Source organism: Pristis pectinata, chromosome 10, assembly GCF_009764475.1.
Source record: "Pristis pectinata isolate sPriPec2 chromosome 10, sPriPec2.1.pri, whole genome shotgun sequence".
NCBI lineage: Eukaryota > Metazoa > Chordata > Chondrichthyes > Rhinopristiformes > Pristidae > Pristis > Pristis pectinata.
This window is the reverse complement of record NC_067414.1, coordinates 60,540,202-60,559,439: the sequence shown is the minus strand read 5'-3', so window position 1 is coordinate 60,559,439 and position 19,238 is coordinate 60,540,202. Positions and strand designations below refer to the sequence as shown.

At 40.2% G+C, this 19,238-nt stretch overlaps 1 protein-coding gene and 2 non-coding genes across 3 annotated transcripts in view; all 3 read right to left on the bottom strand.

The window, feature by feature from the left end:
* Nucleotides 1-2,101: 2,101 nt before the first annotated feature.
* trnaa-agc (transfer RNA alanine (anticodon AGC)) lies at nt 2,102-2,174 on the bottom strand. Its single transcript has one exon. It is a non-coding gene; the product is annotated as a tRNA-Ala (tRNA).
* Nucleotides 2,175-2,401: 227 nt separating this feature from the next.
* On the bottom strand, nt 2,402-2,487 carry trnay-gua (transfer RNA tyrosine (anticodon GUA)). Its single transcript is given in 2 exon segments — nt 2,402-2,437; nt 2,451-2,487. It is a non-coding gene; the product is annotated as a tRNA-Tyr (tRNA).
* Nucleotides 2,488-4,734: 2,247 nt separating this feature from the next.
* tmem214 (transmembrane protein 214) overlaps nt 4,735-19,238 on the bottom strand; it is a 40,889-nt gene continuing 26,385 nt past the window's right edge. Inside the window, exons 12-17 of the mRNA XM_052025234.1 lie at nt 18,521-18,634; nt 13,771-13,888; nt 10,359-10,455; nt 9,251-9,419; nt 8,486-8,637; nt 4,735-6,681 (exon numbers count right to left, since the gene is read on the bottom strand). Coding sequence (XP_051881194.1) covers nt 6,555-6,681; nt 8,486-8,637; nt 9,251-9,419; nt 10,359-10,455; nt 13,771-13,888; nt 18,521-18,634 — 777 coding nt within the window. The 3' untranslated portion in view covers nt 4,735-6,554. The remainder of the gene's footprint in view (nt 6,682-8,485; nt 8,638-9,250; nt 9,420-10,358; nt 10,456-13,770; nt 13,889-18,520; nt 18,635-19,238) is intronic.

Here is a 19,238-nt window from a genome sequence, read left to right as displayed (position 1 = left end):
GGGCTGCATTGGCACCTGGTTAATCCTTGGGCAGAGGGGGGGGAATTCACTGGTACATGTATTGTTTATTAAGAGGTTTTACATCCACTGATACTCAAGAGGTTCACAATAAGAATGATTCACAGCTCTCGATACCATTCATGGAGTGTAGGGTTTCCAATCACACCAATGCTTTTGTCTGCAGGGGTCAGATTTTGCTGACAACTCTGTCAGAGGTGGGTAGGTTTTCACTTCACTGGGGAAAGCCAGTTTAACAGCAGATATAGGAAATCTGGAACACTCATTCACAGGCAACAATCAATACCAATCAATTCATAATGTTAAATCTGAATTTGCTGGATTTTTAAGCAAGGGATAGAGAGAGCATATGTTGTTTGATGTTATGATTGCACACAGGTTCAGAGATCTAGATGGCTCATTCATGTTTTATGTTTTGTTGTCCATTTTCCATGGGGGAAGCAGTTGCAATGACAGCTGCATTGTCCACTGGGCAGTGGTATATATGCCATCCATGATTTACCCCTTAGAATTGATCTCTGGGAAATAGTGCTATCAAATTGTGCCAGGCACCACATTTCAACAGCTTGACTGTGGGAACCAGATGTAATATTTCCAAGTTTATGACAAAACTGGGAATGCAAGTGGAAGCTGCAAGGAGGCTTCAACGGAATATAGACAAGCTGCGTGAGCAGGCAAGGACATGGCAGATGCAATACAATATAATAGAAAAAATGTTAAGCTAGCCACTTGGATGCGTACAACAGAAAAGCCAAGCATTTCACAAAACAGTGAGAAATGTTGATGCCCAAAGTGATCTGGTTGTCCTTGTGTACAGGACAGTGAAAGCTAACATGCAAGTGCAGCAGTTGTGTGACATCCCTGACCTTGGAACCATGGAAGCAATGAATTATCCTGGATTCGAGTCTACAGCCACAGAAGAGCCAGTCTATTCCCCTCACTATCAAATCTCCAACCATTAAATGCCCTTGGACTCTTGCTCCTCCCCCTTGTGCAGTTGAGATACCCACAGTACTATGATCTTTGCTCTGGCTGAACTCTCCAGAGATGCATTCACCCCTACCATTTTCCCAACTCAGGGACAGTTTTAAGAGCAATATACCCCAACAACCTTTCTACATTCCTGTCTCTGCCTGGTGGTCACCCATTTACTTTCTGACCACCTTTCCTCAAACTGCAGTGACTACCTCCAAAAAAAGTTATCCACGTAACTCACAGTTGAGCCACAGCACACAAGCTCAAAAACCCAATGGTCCCTTCTACAGATATATTCATCCAGACTGCACGCAATACAAAAGACTAAAGGCCTCTACTGTACTTTTCATTTAGAAAGTACCCCCTTAAACACGATCCAATTTCAAATGATCTTTGAACTGCAAAGTTAAAATACTCACAAACCACCTACCTGAGTGGTACCAATATCACACCGTCCAACTAATAGCCAGTATAGCACCCTCACCACACGGTGGGGTTTTTTCTGCCTCCTTTTTATACACCCAAACAGCCAGCGTCCACTCAGCTGAAATCACTTCATCTCAATTGAAAAAGGTTACAATTTAATGCCCCCACAAGATATCTTGTTAACATTCTCACGTGAAAGCTTCGAGATTTCACAGTAAAAGTCACCAGCTTTAACAACCAAACGTAAAATAATTTCAGTTTAGTCATGTTAATAGTCAGCTTGACAACGAAACTTAAACTTAAATTGCACACTTTCCTCTCACTCGCCAAATCCATATGGCGAGACCGCTGCAATCCGAGGACCGCTGTGTGTAAAAAAAACACACAAAATACTTGTTTAGAGTTTTACCCAGTTTCCCTTCTAACGCCGTGGTCACATTCGGTTTCCCTCCCCCAGGTGCGGGACCCATCCTGGTGAGCCTGGTATTCTTCAACAACAGATGATCACGTATGTATGGACAAAATCATACCTCCGCTATCTCTTGATCCCAGTTTCAGGGCTGTGCAGGCGACAAACAAGTTAGAATTTAATTTTCACGTTTAAGATATGCATAATACACGGCCTCCAATTTATCACCCAAATGAAAAATGAACTACATAAACATAGGCAAATAAAAAGTTCTGGAGGATGCGGGCATCGATCCCGCTACCTCTCGCATGCTAAGCGAGCGCTCTACCATTTGAGCTAATCCCCCGTTAAATCTTATGCTCAAGAGTAACCCTGAAGAGTGACAAACGACAGAGCCTATTAATAATATCCAGCACTATAGTATGGTACATACAAACATGATCACCTTCAACCATTTTTTCCCCAAAGCATAAGCCTCCAACCATGAGATAAATTATTCACGGAGCGTTTTACTGAAATATATGAGGCGCAAGATTGCCTGAAATATGAAGGAAACGAAAAATAAAAAGAACGTCCTTCGAGCCGGAATCGAACCAGCGACCTAAGGATTACCAGGAAACTCCTACAGTCCTCCGCTCTACCAGCTGAGCTATCGAAGGCGCTGGGGAGCTCTGCCTTCTCACGCCTCCTATGTCCGACCAGTAGTGCTGGCGTTGTACTTTCCTCACTGCACCGCCTCTTATCCTGTCAATCAGCAGCTGGGGCGGAGACACAAGGGACTGCGGATGCTGCAACAGCAAAAAAATAAACTGTTGGAGAAATTCAGCCGGTCAGACAGCATCGATGGAGAGAAAGCGATGGTCATTGTCTCGGGACTGAGAACATTGAGGGAGAAGACCCGGTATAAAATGAAGAGAGGGAAGGGTGAGGCAGGGGCTGGTAGGTATAATAGGGGGAGTGACGAATTATGGCAGATGAAGGTAGGAGGAGGGGGAATTGGGAGGCTTGGGTGAAAACAGACGGAGAAAAAGGGTAGGAGGAGCCAGGTGCGGGGAGGTTGAGGGCGGGACAGAAGCTGGAGGATGATAAATGTCGGGGCAAGAGGTGCAATTGCTAGGCTCTGGTAAGTAAGGAAGGTGATGTGGAACCAGATGGGGGAGGAGGTGGGAAAAGTGCATGGTAACGGGGGCAGCGGGGGTGTCAAGACAAGGTAATGGAGAGGTGGGCTTGAGCGGGGTGTGGGAAAAAAAGAGTGAATCAGGAGAGCGAGAAAGGGAGGGGGAAAGAAAGGGGTCTGGGTTACATGAAGCTGGAAAATTCAATGCCATTGGATTGTAGACTACCCAGGCAGAATATAAGGTGTTCTTCAAATTTGAGTTTGTCCTCAGCTTAGCAGTGGAGAAGGCCAAAGACAGGTCAGTGTGGGAATGGGAAGTGGAGTTAGTGGACTTTGAGGACAATCTAAGAGGAGGAAAGAGGTTTAAGAAGAGAATGTTAAAGCTTACGGACCAGTTGGGTGAAAGTGGTGATTATATCCTGCAGTGCCAGAGTCAATACATTTGAGCAATGCTAATGGAGCAAGGCCAGGAATCAGAGCCGTGTGTGTGAATGGGAGTCAGGGGCTGGAATATGGTCAGTGTTGATGCTAGGAGTGCTTAGAAAGTGATGGGTATAAGGGCTGGGAGTTTGGTGGGGGGGGTGGGGGAAGGGTGATCAGAGGGCAGGAAATGTGAGAAATTCTAAGCAAAGGGATTCAAGGACATGGTTTGAAGGATCAAAGTGTGGCTGAGGAAGGGGGGGAAGGGAGGGGGGAACAGAAGGTGGGCAAGGACAGCACAGCCAGAGCCCATGTGTGTATTTGCATTATTTTGCTTTTACTTGGATACATGTGCATAATTGCATGTTAATATGGTAATAAAGGAAAGGACACCAAATCTTCTGGGTTGCAATGCATTTGGAAAATGCAGGAAGTTTTTTTTATATATATCTCAAAGTAGACTGTTGCATGTGTCTGTCCATAAAATGACATCATCAAGCAGCAGTAAGCAATGTGTTAATTTAGTATGAACAAAGGGAGAACCTAGGTGAACTGGTGGGAGTGGGAAAGGAACACTAGGGGATGTGGGTTACTCAAAAATTGGAAAATTCAATGTTTATAACTACTAGGATGTAGGCTACTAATATGAGCTGTCTTTCCTTTAGTTTGCATTTGAGGGCAATGGTGAAGGCTGAGGACAGATGGGTGGGTGTGGGAAGAGAAGATGAAACTGACATGCAACCAGAAGCATATGATGGCCTTGCATTTCCAAAATTCTTAGTGTTCAACAGGGTACATATAGGAAGGTGGTTTCCCTGGTTTGAGATTAGGTACAGAGAGTCAAACAACTTCCTGCATTTCCCAAATGCAGTGCAACCCAGAAGATCTGGGGCCTATTCCTTCATTTATTACCATATTAATGGATGTGTGTGCATAATTGCATGTTAGTTTGTTTGTGATTTTCCCAATGAGACTTCTCCCCCCCGTTTCTGCTCTATCCTTTCCAGATTCTTTCCTGTTCACTTTAGGTCTACAACATCATGACCCTCCTTAAAATTTGGATTTGGGTCAGTTATAATATAAACAGGCATTTACCTGTCAGATGCTTCTCATTAAAACTATAAAGACCCAACATACAGCAGTGTGGATCATGTCTTTAGGAGGGTGAAATTTTTTTCCTTATTCAGCAAGACCAAGTTACAATTGTCACTGATTAAAAGCTCAACTAGACAGTGACCCAGTATTAAGAGCACTTATATTTTCAATCTCTGGCTAATAAATATACCCAAATAAATGTGGTGTGGGAAAGTCAAGGATTTCAAGGAGTATTGAACACTTTAGAATGACACTTAAAATGAAAGATTCAAAAGACTAGTTCAATACCATTTATTTTCCACCAGAAATTAATTCATGATTGCAATTTACATTTAAAGACAACACATTTGTCCTGCAATAGAAATAACATTTGTCCAGCTTGCTAAAGTTTCACCAACCCTAACCAGCATTCTGGTTCATATGTACATTGTAGAATTTACCCCAGTTAAAATTACCCTTTAATAAATTAGTGTATGAACAAGGCAACAGTGTTCCATCTCAACAGCAAAACAAAAATGTCATCTATAAATGGAGCCAGATGATGGGATAGTCAAAACACATGTTTTACAGTATTTACAAGCAAATTTGGATCTAGTGCACAAGGAAAAAAGATATTGACAGGAAAAAAAAATCAGATGACGTCTTGAAATACTTTCAAATTTATTTGGAACAATATTTCTGAGTGCAAATATTTACTCTTTTCATTTAAAAGACTCACTGAGGCTCTGATGCTATTTAACTAAACATAGGCAGTGTTCCTGACCTAAGCATTTAATTCAATCTTCACTATTTCAGAGAGCATTTGTTGTAGCTGCAATTTATAGGTGGTATAAGGGGGAAAATAAGGACATATGACATTTGTAAATGAAGCATGAATCAGTTTTCCATTTGCCTCCTGAAATGAAGCATTTACACAAAGCATTGGCCAAACATGAACTCATTTATAGGGACTTTTTTCAAAAAAGTAAATAGTTTCAAATCAGGAAGTTGAATTACACAATCATGGACCCTATAGGGACAGGCTCAAGGAGGACACAAACAGCAACGTGCATTAGACAATTGACAATATTTCACTTTGTCATTTAAATTTTTCAGTTAGACACAGCCAAAACAGTTATCTTGGAATTACATCACATCTTCACCAGATTGATAGATTGTAAACTGTTACAATTACAGCAAACAGCAATAAGATAGAAACAAAATGCCTTCATAATTTGCCTGTAACTGATGATGTTCACTATAACCAGGTCACATCTTTGAAATGAAGATGGTTAAGCAGACCCTTGTTGTCCTGCCATAGTGCCACCTACAGAACAAATTTCATGCTATTTGGTAGCATGACAACATTCTGGCATTAAGCAGATGTGCTATAATTAACAGCATACGAGGCAGTAATACAAAAATGTTGTTTCAAGGCCATGTGTCAGAATTTAAAATGTTAATGAAAAAGGTGAAAATAGAACTTATAGATTTTTCAACCCACTTCAGGGGTCTAGCTCAGATGATATACGAGTACTGTTGGACTTGGATACTCATACTTGTTACAAACAATATTTCACATGAAACCTCTTGATAGACTGCATGCAACATTAAATGTCTTCAACCTCTTACTTACTGTGGTAACTGGACACAAACCACCAAGATTGATAAATTAGCCATCAGCTGTTAACATTGCAATTACTTTAGTACACAAGGTGCCGATTAAATCGTGTACAATTGGCTTGTATAACATTGGATGTTCATTAAAATACTGTATTCAATATACTACTTGGAATCAAAAATCAAATTTTTGCAATGCATGAACAGCTATTTATAGCACGTTAAATATTAATAGGTATTGACAATTTTTTCATCCAAAATTGTAAAGCAAAGAAATTGTAAATACAGTATAGAAGACAGACAGTTCTGGAAAAACTGGGTACAAAATACATGCATTTGATATAAATTTTTATAAATGAAAGTGGAATTTTTTTTTTTTACTTTCAGTTCAACTGAATCTCTATGCTCTCCACAGCAGAAAATGCAACCGATCTCCTCAAAAATGCTCAAACTGTGTAACTGCTACTCCCAAAATAACACAAACATGCTTCCTGCTTAATGACTGGAGATCATTGAGGCAGCCCAGTTTTTGACAGCTGTAGTAGTATTCTGCAGATAACTCCACGTTACATGTGTGGCATTCACAAAATGTTTCCTCATGCAGTCCCAATTGATTTCACCCCTAAAGTTTGGCAAAGACATACAAAAAAAAGTTAAACAAGATTGCAAATGCCACTTCAAAGCATGAGGCTAGCTGAGTATGCATTCCCTAACCATAAATTTTCAAATTGTAAGTAGTAATTGTAAGACAATCTTGCAATACAAGAAAAACATTCTCCTCCTTTCTTTGTCGTTATCAATACTTAATGGTATCAACTATTTGTTACCTAGTCTAGTGATATTTAGTGTAAAAACATTACATTCAGATAAATGAGCAACCATTTGTCAGTGGGTAATACTCTTTGAAGATAAAAACCTGCCATTTCAACCCCAAATGGATCTGAGAAGGCCACATGCAAAAAAGCCAAATGAGTCTGAGCATTTGCAGTGGATAAAATACAAGCCACATCTCATGCCTTTTCTCCTGGTATTTACTTTAAACAAACCAAAATGCATGAACTTGGGTGTGGCAGTTAGGGGTATGGGTGAGGAATGCTTGAAGATGTTGGCTGTGATACAAGAGAAAAATAATATCCTAATAAATGTTGCCTACCTGTACCAAGTGGAAAAAAAACTGGTTTGTAACACAAGACTGCAAGGGCTAAAAGTTCAGTCCATACCCTAAAATGTCACTGGTGCCCTGTGAAATTTGTCTAATTTTAAACAAGGGGTCTTTAAAAAATACAGACTGAGCAAATAATTAGTAGTTACAAGAGAGCATGAATTCCTAGAATGCACGTTAGGGGTACTTGTACATCAATATGTTGAGAAACAACTAACAGGCTAATTTACATGTAGTGCTGTTCAATGAGAAACTGAAATTAATAATCATTATAAAGATGTCTCTCATCAGAAAAAATAAGCAGCAAGCTGAGGTTCAGGAGTTTTTTTTCCAAATTCAGCAAAGTATGGCCAAAAAATTAATAAAGGGAAAACTGAATACAAGAGCAAACTATTGAGGATCATAAAATGCAGAATGTGGAATGCACTGCCTGAGAGAGTGGTTGAAGCTGAGTGGTCAAAGCTGAGTGGCCATTGAGCATTTAAGATGCATCTTGATGAGCACTCAAATCATCTCAGCATAGAAGGCTAGGAACCAAGTGCTGGGAGATAGGATTAATACAAGTTGGGCCAAATGCCCTTTTCTGTACTGTGTGATTTTGATTCAATATAAAAGCAACCCAACGTTTGTAGAGGGGGTTTGGTGGGGCATGGAGGCTTGCATCCCTGGAAAACAGTCCGTATCATGATTTATAAGGGCAAGTTTTCATTACTCAAACACCGTAAAGCTGAGGTCACCCACATTCATATCAGACTTGTCTTTAAAAGATTGAAAAAAAATCCAGCATGTACCTAAAGTACAGAGGGTGTTAGAGAAGTATTATTGTATAGGAAAACTCGTGTTAAATCCTATCCAATTATTCAGAAATCCCAATGGTTCAGCATCTGGCTCACCAGGTGATACTTCTCTCTCCCTACCCCCACACCCTTTAAGCTTGCCTGATACACTAAAATAAATGCAACTACGTAACATCCAAAAAAGTGAAATAAGTGTTGGGACATTAATAGGAGTAACATCCAATAGTCCATAAAGTCTGCCATAGTCCCAAGGGTGCCAGATTATTTGCTGTACACCAGTGATATTTGTCAGATAATCTTGCACTGGAAAAATTCAATGTACTCAATAAATATGACCAGCACCGCTAGAATCCAGAAGCAGCCAAGATGCACTGAATTTCTCTGCCAATGATGATTTGGGCTGGCTCCAAACATTTTGAAAAAAGGAGAGAAAAATTAAAACTGCAGATAACAGAACAGATACTTACTCGCAAGAATTAACAAATAGTTTCCACCAGTGCATTATCACTGTTTTCGTATATTCCACAGCTGGTAATAAGTAATTCTGATGGATAAAGAGAAGCAGTTCCTTGACATATTCTACAAAGTGGAACACTGCATCTGGGAGATTAGAGTGAAGCTGGAAAAGACAAGGCAAGATGAATCATGGCACTTAAAAACTTCACACTGTGCCCAAGTCTCAGATTTTCACAAATCTATGACATAACTGGGTGAAATCAAGTACTGTGGAAAATAACAGCTTCCACATGGGCATCACTCTCCCTGAGCTCCAGCTGTGTAATATCTAGCAAAAGCAGTGCAATATAATTAGAGTATCTACCTATCATGCAAAATGAACACTCCACCATTTGAGATAATCCCCCTGTGGATCCTTCCAATATAAAAAATTCTACATACTCTTCTGGATTTTGCCTGTCTCAGTACATCAAATCATCTTGCAGTATGGACTGAACCTTAAATATCACAAACCCCCATTTACCCTGGCCACAGAGCTAGGAGCAAGAATGGAGACAGAGGGATCTCACTTTGCATTACAAACTGTAGAGCCAAGTTCCAGTTATCAAACCATGCAGAACAGTAAAACATGAAAGTGACAAGCTAGTAATCTTGTCAATTCATTACTGTAAAATTAAGTGAAACAGAACTATATTGTTATAGTAAATTGATGTATTTGCACAAGTCTCCATCAAAACCTGCTGCACGCATGGAATGATGAAAAGATTAATACTTACCCATTCAGTAAACTTGGGCAGATTTTCAATGATCCATGAAATATGACTTGACAACTTCTCCTTTACATACACAACTGATGCAGATAGCTTTGTCCAACCCAGTTCAAGACTTGGTCCAAACAGAGTTACAGCTTCTGAATAATAATGAGGAGTATTTGTTTCTACCCAGCTGTGAATATGATGAACAGGAATATGTGGACAGGTCAGCAACTAATTATACCAGCAGGTACTTTAGCAAAAGAAGTCATCATAAAATGCACTTTAAAGATTCAGAGATTAATTTATAAATCATGTTTCAAGTCTTCATGTTGAAGATTTATGGTACAGAAAGTTTCAGAGACTTCATACAAATAGTATGAGAGCAAACATCTTGTGCACTGGCTGGGTGTCTGTCACCAAATAATTATAAAATAACCTTGCCAAGTCAGTTGGTTTATTTGCTTATGCAAATTCTTTGGAATAATTCCATTAAAGGAAAGCACAATGCAATTGGTAATTACAGAAGTGATTTCACAACACAGGTACAGGTGTTTCCAGTGTTTACATACCTTTATGCTACCTGCACCCCACTTCCCCTAAGTCCCACTAGTCCTCAATAACCTCTCCCACCTATTCCTATCAACTAGAAAAATTAAATATTATGTATGTGTCCAGTTTTAAAAATCAATATAAAATTCCAACAAATCTCACATCAAACAGATTTAATGGATAATTGATATGCAACTACCCTGTGACATTGTTCCCTCTGAGAGTACAAGATATATTGTTAAATGGAGTAAGTTCTACTATCAATTTCAGACTTTGTAATTTCAAGCCTTTAAGACTGTCAAAATATTCAAACAATATAGTACTTTGACATTCTTTACAGGCAAGCTGAATTGTTACTGTAATTTTTAACTTCCTCATTATGGATATTAACAATTACTGAGGATAATAAAGATCAATTTGACAGGAAGTGCAGAGTCGAGAATTGAAAGACCGATGGTATTTGAAAGTTAACAGTAGAGAAAAGTCAAATTGTACTTTGTACAGTATTCTTTTTAAAGTAAAGCAACAGCTGGAAAAAAGGCAGCAACATTTTCAGATAGTCTTGATCAAATGCACCCACCTATATCCTTGTTTGGAATAGTAAGACACTTTATTCCAAGCCTGCTGAGATACAGACATCACCCCCGACTGTTGTAGGATATGAGCGGAAGACGAGGCTGAGGAAGATTATAAACAGAATTAATGGCTGGCCAGTACTAATAATATTCAAATGCTTCTTTATACAGGTATTAGTGGTTTCAATAATTTAAATGATATAAAGTATATGAAAATTCCCCCAGCAGACTATATCTGAAATGATTAGAATCCTTGCTTGAAATTCTGCGGTCTGAAGTTTCCTAAAGAGCTAATTCACATTAGGCACCAACATATCCATAAGCACACATGAAACACTGATCTTACAAGGAACACATGCAAGCTCATTTTTTGTTATTGAAAATTTCTCCCTGTAACACAAATGTAAAATGTGATTGACTAGGTACAGGCATAAAATAGTGTGATTGCAAGATTAATTAAATGCATGCTGCTTTTCTTGTTGGATCACAGAAAGTTACCAAAATATTGTAACTGTTATGCAAGCTGCCCAAATCCAACTGGCATCTTAGATCTACACTTCTATAACACTCAAAGCTGGATGTTTATAACACTTCTCCATTTGCAAGAGGTGGATCTTCCACTCTGGAGGTTTTCTTGCACTTCCACCTCTGCAGACAGCACGAGTGTCAGTAGATAGCTAAAGACCACCAACCCAACTGATATTTCTTGCTGGAAGACACTGCCAAACTTTAATGCTCCTTAAACCAGCTTCAAATCTATTGGCGTCCTTCCATCAAATGCATGAAAATTTGTAGCAACTTCCCATCTACACTTACAATACGCAGGAAAGCTAAGCACTGAAGCACTGAGAATCAAGCTGGAGCTTGGCAGTTCCACCATACTCAAGTACAAAAACATTTTACTGTTATTTGGCCATACATGCCTCTCATATGAACAAAGCACTAGCAGACATTCCATCAACATTCATGTGGCCTAAGGTCTTTAAAGCAGAACCACATATGCAAGATCCAACACAGAAATTAAAGCAACCCAAATGAAACATTTTCAGTCATGTTAAAGAATTTAAGTGTACTAAATGTTAAAAACATTTCATACAAAAGACTGAATATGTTGAACTTGAAATGTGAATAGCAAAACCATCTCCATTCTCTGCTTACCCTTCTGCAACTGCAAACTTAAATTTTCAGCATACCTCCCCAGTAACCAACCAACCATCTTTTCTCCAAGCAGAACAAACCTAGTATATCCCCATAACCAGCTGGTAAGAAACATAACAAATAGGTTTATAAGTTGAAAAAACAGACTTCTGATGCTCTTGAAAATGATGAGTTCAGGATTTGCAGAAACAAAAGAACTGACTTCCTCACACTCTAGATTACAAACAATTTATGCTGGCCTGTTGTCCTAGTTATGTCAATTCGGCCTTGGTTTTTGTGAAGAATTTGTACTGTACAACCATCAGCAGAACACAGGCCATGAAACTGGTCTTAACATATAGGAAGGATGGGAGAAATGGGAAGGATGGGGGCTGGTGTTGTGCAGACCCTTCTTGTTTAAGTAATTACCCTTCAGAAATTAATCAAATAGGTAAATGTTCTGGGACAAGACCAAGGCTAAGATGTCTCCATTTTTCTACAATTGGATAGGCGAATTGAGGCATGAATCAAAAAGTCAGTGAGGAGTTTTTGTTTTTTTTTGGGGGGGGGGGTCAATCTTTATGGCCCCCAAAACCATCCATTAAAAGTGAAATGTTCATTTACATCACCAATTTTGTGATCTGTTACAAGTCATATGTAATTTTATTCTAATATCAATAAATAATTCTTAACCATTTGGAAAAATCTCAAGCCTTGCAAGTCTTTCATCCCTGTTCTATTTTGGCAAATCCCTTCTGCACCCTCTCCAGGGATTCGGCAACTAAAGTACAATAGCCAGAATTGAACGTACAACCCCAGTCAGGCCTGACTAGCATTTTTACAACTCTCAGCATAACTTTCTTGCTGTTTGACACTACTCCACAAGGCCAATATAAATTCTAAAATAAATCAATGCCTTTTCAACTTGCCCTGTTCCTTCAAAGATTTTGGTACAATTCCCAGATCTATATTCCTGTAATTCCCTTAATATTGCACCAATACATATCACTTCATTACTTTTTCCAAAAGGGATTTCACACTGTACTAAAATACAGCTTCCATTCTTCTGCCCATTAATTTATACCAGCTGAAGTCTGTTACAATCCTCATTGAGGTCAATTTTTCTCAGTTAGCTACAAATAAATCTGGTAGCATGAAGGCCACCATCTGGAAATTGTTACAAAGAAATAGGCCATTCACTCCTGTGAGCCCAATCAGTTAGGTCATGGTTAATCTGTACCTCCAGCCTTCAATTCATATGCCTTGACACCCTCACAGATTAAAAACCTCTCAGTCTTGAAAATTCCAATTAAAATCAACAATTGTATTCCTTTGGTGATGGGAGCCAAGATATCCATCACACTTGTGTAGAAAATGTGCTTCTTGATTTTGATCCTGAAGCGCCTAGTTCTAATTTTAAAATTGTGTACTGTGGTTCTGGATCCTCCCACCAGAAGAGATATCGTATACAAAGTGGACATCATTGCAATGAATGCCAATTTTAGCTACTCATTTAAATCTGTACCCCTATTAAACATCCCTCTCAACTACAAAATTTACTGTGCCTTCTAACCTGGCAACATCTGCAAATTTGGATTTTCAACTGTCTTTTGGTTTAAGTAACTGAAATGTAATAAAAAGCAGAGGCTCCTATCAGATAAGCATGTAACAATACTCCTCACGACTGCCAATCAACAGGTTCCGTTCATCTCATTTACCTACGAACACAAACTATGTTCATACCATTTTGTTCCAATTGTTGACTTGGCCATTTCTGATGTGCCTTCATGGCAAGGCATCAGGAAGAGCAAAAAAAAACTATCCATGAGCAGGGTAAAAGTTAGGAACAATAAGGTGTTCATGTGCCAACTTTCAAAATTCCGGAAGTGACCCAAGTGGTCGACTTAGTTACCAACTAAAAATGTGCTATTTTAAGTGGCAGCTAAATGTTTGAAAAGCCAAGTACTATTTATAGGGAGACTCAAAGTGAATTGCTCTGCATTTTACTTTTACAAGAAATCCAACAATATACTTGAAATTTAAATAGTGACGAGAAAAAACTTTAAAACTGAAAGAGCAAATCACTGTCAAGCTTCAATAAAAATTTTATCACCAACAAATTGGATCTCAGTGAACACCACCTGCCCCAACCTTTGGGTTTGGGGTAAAACATAAGGTGCTTAAAGCAGTCACTAATTTGGCAGACTACCTTCACTGTAGCCAAAACATCAAGCATCTTCAAAATAGTAACATTCAACAACAATTATTAATTTTACGAACCATTGAAGGATCCATGTACTCTAATATCATGTAGCACAAACCCTGCAGTAAAAACCATAAGGACAAGTAACAGACGAAACCAGGGAAAGCCACCAACTCTCAGCTTCTGCAGGAGATTCTGGAAAGTAAACATGTAAATAGAGTTATTGTCCATTACAAAGTGCACAAAATAAAACTGTTCTTCAATTGAGCACGAAAAGAGGAAGAGCAGAAACACACACACAATCTGACATCCACATCTTGCATTTAATCAACTATGGTCAGTTAGTACCACACGCTCCAAACCATAATGTTAATTCAAGACTCCAGAGTCCTGAGCACCAAAAAAATGTAGCATATCATTCCAATATAGTACTGAAAGTGCTTTCAGATGCGTTACAATCTGCCTCTTATTTGGATGAGAAGGATCCTACAGCACGATATTTGAGTTATCCCTCCAAACATCAACCTGCAATACTTAAACGAGGCTCTCTCTTTTCTGATTTGATAGAACATAGAACAATTACAGCACAATTCAGGCCCTTCGGCCCACAAAGCTGTGCAGAACATGGCCCTACCCTAGAAATTACTAGGCTTACCCATAGCCCTCTATTTTACTCAGCTCCATATACCTATCAGTCTCTTGAAAGACCCTATCATATCAGCCTCCACCACAGTTTCCAGCAGCCCATTCCACGTATTCACCACTCTGAGAAAAAAAAACTTTCCCCTGACATCTCCTCTATATCTACTCCCCAGAACCTTAAACCTATGTCCTCTTGTGGCCACCAATTCAGCCCTGGGGAAAAGCCTCTATCAGGTCCCCCCTCATCCTCCGTCTCTCCAAGGTGAAAAGGCCGAGTTCCCTCAACCTGCTTTCATAAGGCATGCTCTGCATTCCAGGCAGTAGCCTTGTAAATCTCCTCTGCACCCTCTCTATGGCTTCCACATCTTTCCTGTAGTGAGGCGACCAGAACTGAGCACAATACTCCAAATGGGGTCTGACCAGGGACCTATATAGCTGCAACAATACCTCACGGCTCCTAAATTCAATTCCCTGATTGATGAAGGACAATACACCATATGCCTTCTTAACCACAGAGTCAACCTGCGCAGCCGCTTTGAGCGTCCTATGGACTCAGACCCCAAGATCCCTCTGATCCTCCACACTGCCAAGAGTCTTACCATTAATACTATATTCCGCCAACGTATTTGACCTACCAAAATGAACCACGTCACACTTATCTGGGTTGAACTGCATCTGCCACTTCTCAGCCCAACTCTGCATCCTATCTACGTCCCTCTGTAACCTCTGACAGCCCTCCAAACTATCCACAACACCCCCAACCTTCGTGTCATCCGCAAACTTACCAACCCACCCCTCCACTTCTTCATCCAGGTCATTTATAAAAATCACAAATAGTAAGGGTCCCAGAACAGATTCCCGAGGTACACCACTGGTCACCGACCTCCATGCAGAATACAACCCTTCAACAACCACTCTTTGCCTTCTGAGGGCCAGCCAGTTCTGGATCCACATTGCAATGTCCCCTTGGATCCCACGTCTCTCTAAGCCTTGCATGGGGTACCTTATCAAATGCCTTGCTGAAATCCATATACACTACATCTACTGCTCTCCCTTCATCAATGTGTTTAGTCACATCCTCCAAAAATTCAATCAGGCTCGTAAGGCAGGACTTGCCCTTAAAGCTATGCTGACTATTCCTAATCACATTACACCTCTCCAAATGTTCATAAATCCTGCCTCTCAGGATCTTCTCCATCAGCTTACCAACCACTGAGGTAAGACTCACCGGTCTATAATTTCCTGGGCTATCCCTACTCCCCTTCTTGAATAAGGGAACAACATCTGCAACCCTCCAATCTTCCGGAACCTCTCCCATCTCCATGGACTACACAAAGATCATCGTCAGAGGTTCCGCAATCTCCTCCCTCGCCTCCCACAGCAACCTGGGGTACATCTCATCCAGTCCCGGCGACTTATCCAACTTGATGCTTTCCAAAAGTTTCAGCACTACCTCTTTTCTAATATCTACATGCGCAAGCTTTTCAGGCCACTGCAAGTCCCCACTACAATCCCCCAGATTTTTTTCCCGTGGTGAATACTGACGTAAAGTATTCATTAAGTACCTCCGCTATTTCTTCCAGATCCATACACACTTTCCCACTGTTGCACTTGATAGGCCCTATCCTTTCGCATCTTATCCTCTTACTCTTCACATACGTGTAGAATGCCTTGGGGTTTTCCTTAATCCTGCCCCACCAAGGCCTTCTCATGTCCCCTTCTGGCTCTCCTAATCTCTTTTAAGTTCCTTCCTTTTAGCCTTGTACTCCTCCAGATCTCTAACATTACCTAGCTCTCTGTACCTCTTGTATGCTTTTCTTTTCCTTTTGACTAGATTTATTATAGCCTTCGTAATGTGGGACTAAAAGGTTTTCAGATAGGAGATAGTGGAGGAGCCAAATGAGGTGGCAGCAGGATAGTTGGATTCAGACAGCTGATATGTACAAAATGATATCCCATCTTAAAATGCTCTCTCCAAGAGCAAAAATTGGAGAAGCACAGGGGTAAATACTGAAGTTACACCACTTCCACCTGCAAGTTCCTGTCCCAAGTTTCACATGGTTTCCTTCCTCACCACTGGGTTAAAATCCTGTAACTTCATAGTTAGTAAAACTGCAGGAGTACCTTCATCACAAAGAATGTGATGATGCAAGACAACAGCTCATCACCATCTTGAGGGAATTTTGGAATGAATGCTCAGCTTCCTGACTGACCCCAACAAGATGGTCAGTAACACCTCTGCCACAATTATGCTCAACACTGGCTCCCCCCCAAAGCTGCAATCTCAGCCCCTTACTCTACTTCCTATACACTCACAACTGTGGGCATATTCTGCTCTATCTCCACCTACAAGTTCTCAGATAATATCACCATAGTACATCAGATCTCAAATAATGACGAGATGGAACAGGAAAGAGATAGCCTAGTGGCATGATGTTTAGACAACAACCACCTTTCCCTCAATGTCAGTAAAACAAAAGAGCTTTTCATCGACTTCAGGAAGCAGGGTGGAGCTCTCACCCATGTATTTATCAATGGTGCAGAGGTGTAAATATCACCAACAGCTGGTCCAACCATGTTGATGTTATGGCCAAGAAAGCACACCAGCATCTCTATTTCCTTAAAAGGGTTAAGGAAATTCAGCATATCCCCATTGACCCTCACCAATTTTTAATTGATGCACTATAGAGAGCATCCTATTGGTATGGCAACTGCTCTGCCTGAGACTGCAAAACAAAAAAATGCAGAGAGTTGTGGACACAACTCAGCATATCATGAAAAAACAACTTCCACTCCATGGACCCTGTCTACACTTCCTGCTGCCTCACGAAAACAGCCAACATAATCAAAGGCCCCTCCCACCCCAGTCATTCTTTCTTCTCCCCCCCCCCCCCCCAATCAGGCAGAAGATACAAAAGCTTGAAAATAAGCACTACCAGGCTCAAGGACAGCTTCTATCCCACTGTTATAATACTCTTGAATGATAAAGAAACTCTTGATCTCACAATCTAGCCTCGTCGTGGCCCTTGCACCTTATTGTCTGTCTGCTCTGCATTTTCAGTGCTTAAGCACAGGTTAAGCACCATCTATAAATTAGCTGATGACACAGTTGTTGTTGGTAAAACCTCAGATGGCAACGAGGAGGCATACAGGAGTGAGATAGATCAACTGGTTGAGTGGTGTTGCAACAACCTCGCATTCAACATCAGCAAGACCAAGGAATTGATTGTGGACTTCAGGAAGGGGAAGTCAGGAGAACACGCACCAGTCCTCATTGAGGGGTCAGTGGTGGAAAGAGTGAGCAGCTTCAAGTTCCTGGGTGTCAACATCTGAGGATCTATCCTGGACCCAATACATTGATACAATCACAAAAAAGGAACAATCACCAGCGGCTCTACTTTGTTAGGACTTTGAGGAGATTTGGTACGTCAAAAGACTCTTGAAGATTTCTTTAGATGTACAGTGGAGAGCATTCTGACTGGTTGCATCACGGGCTCGTATGGAGGCTCGAAATGCACAGGATTGCAAGAGGCTGCAATGGGTTGTAGACTCAGCCAGTTTCATCGCAGGCAAAACCCTCCCCACCAGAGGACATCCTCAAGAGGCGGTACCTTCACCATCCAGGACATGCCCTCTTCTAGTAACCACCATTGGGGAAAAGGTACAGGAGCCTGAAGATCCACACTCAATGATTTAGGAACAGCTTCTTCCCCTCCAGGTTTCTGAACAGTCCACGAATACCACCTTTTTTTGCACTATTTTGTAATTTAGTGATTTTTATGCCTTTGCACTGTACTGCTGCCGCAAAACAAATGTCATACAAGTCAATGATAATAAACCTGATTTTATATTCTGCTATTCCTTTTCCCTTTGTACTACCTCGATGTACTTGCATCTCAAAATGATCTGTATGGATGGCATGCAAAGCAAAGTTTTCCCACTGTATCTCAGTACATGTGACAATAATGAATCAATTATAAAATTAAATGCCATCATCACCAGTGACAACCATGTCCAACTCAAGATAGGGTTTAGAAAAATCTATGGGGAAATGGAAAAAATAGCAAAAGATGATTCAGGCTACAACTATACAAGACCAGCCACAGACATTCCCATACAAATCAGACAATGGAAATAATATTCAAATTGTCATTCGCACAGCAAATATTAAGTTTAATCTCTTACATTGCATGCAGTATTGCAGGCACTTATATCTTGTGAATTCAAGACACCCTTTCCAGACAGTTCTTCATTAGTAACTTTAAATGATCGCACTGTTTCCTGCAGAGATTTCTGCACCTGCAAGAGGGATCTTCAAAGTTCACTTATTTATGCAAGCATACACCATTTTAAAAAAGTAAACACCAAGCACATTAGTAAAATCCCATGATTGCTCATCACCTGCCATTTTTAACAAGGTATATTTTTTCATTCCCATTTACTGATGACCAATGATTTTTTTTGCAGTGAAAATGGTTCAGTGTTATGTAGTTGGTCTGCTTTCTATATTATGAACTATCAAAGGAAACAACTTCTGAACACAATGCATTAAAAATGACTCCCACAAAAGGAGACCTTGGCAATGGATCAGTTGTTTAATTACAGATTTTTCAATTTGTTTTGGAAACATAACACCCAACCCCCCCTCCAGATACAAATCATGGTCTTACTATCTCACGTTTCTGATCACATCAAGTTTTTGCCAGAGGTAGAGGAGGATAAAGCCAGTCTCATGAGAGAATTTCTGCTTTTACTAAACAGAATTCCCAACTCTTCACACAGTGACAGATAAATTCTTCAATAAATGGTTACTGAAACCATGAGTTGTATACAATTATGTATTAACAGCAACATTTCAACTCAGTACTAAATCTGCAAAATTTCAGAGAATAGAAGCTAACTG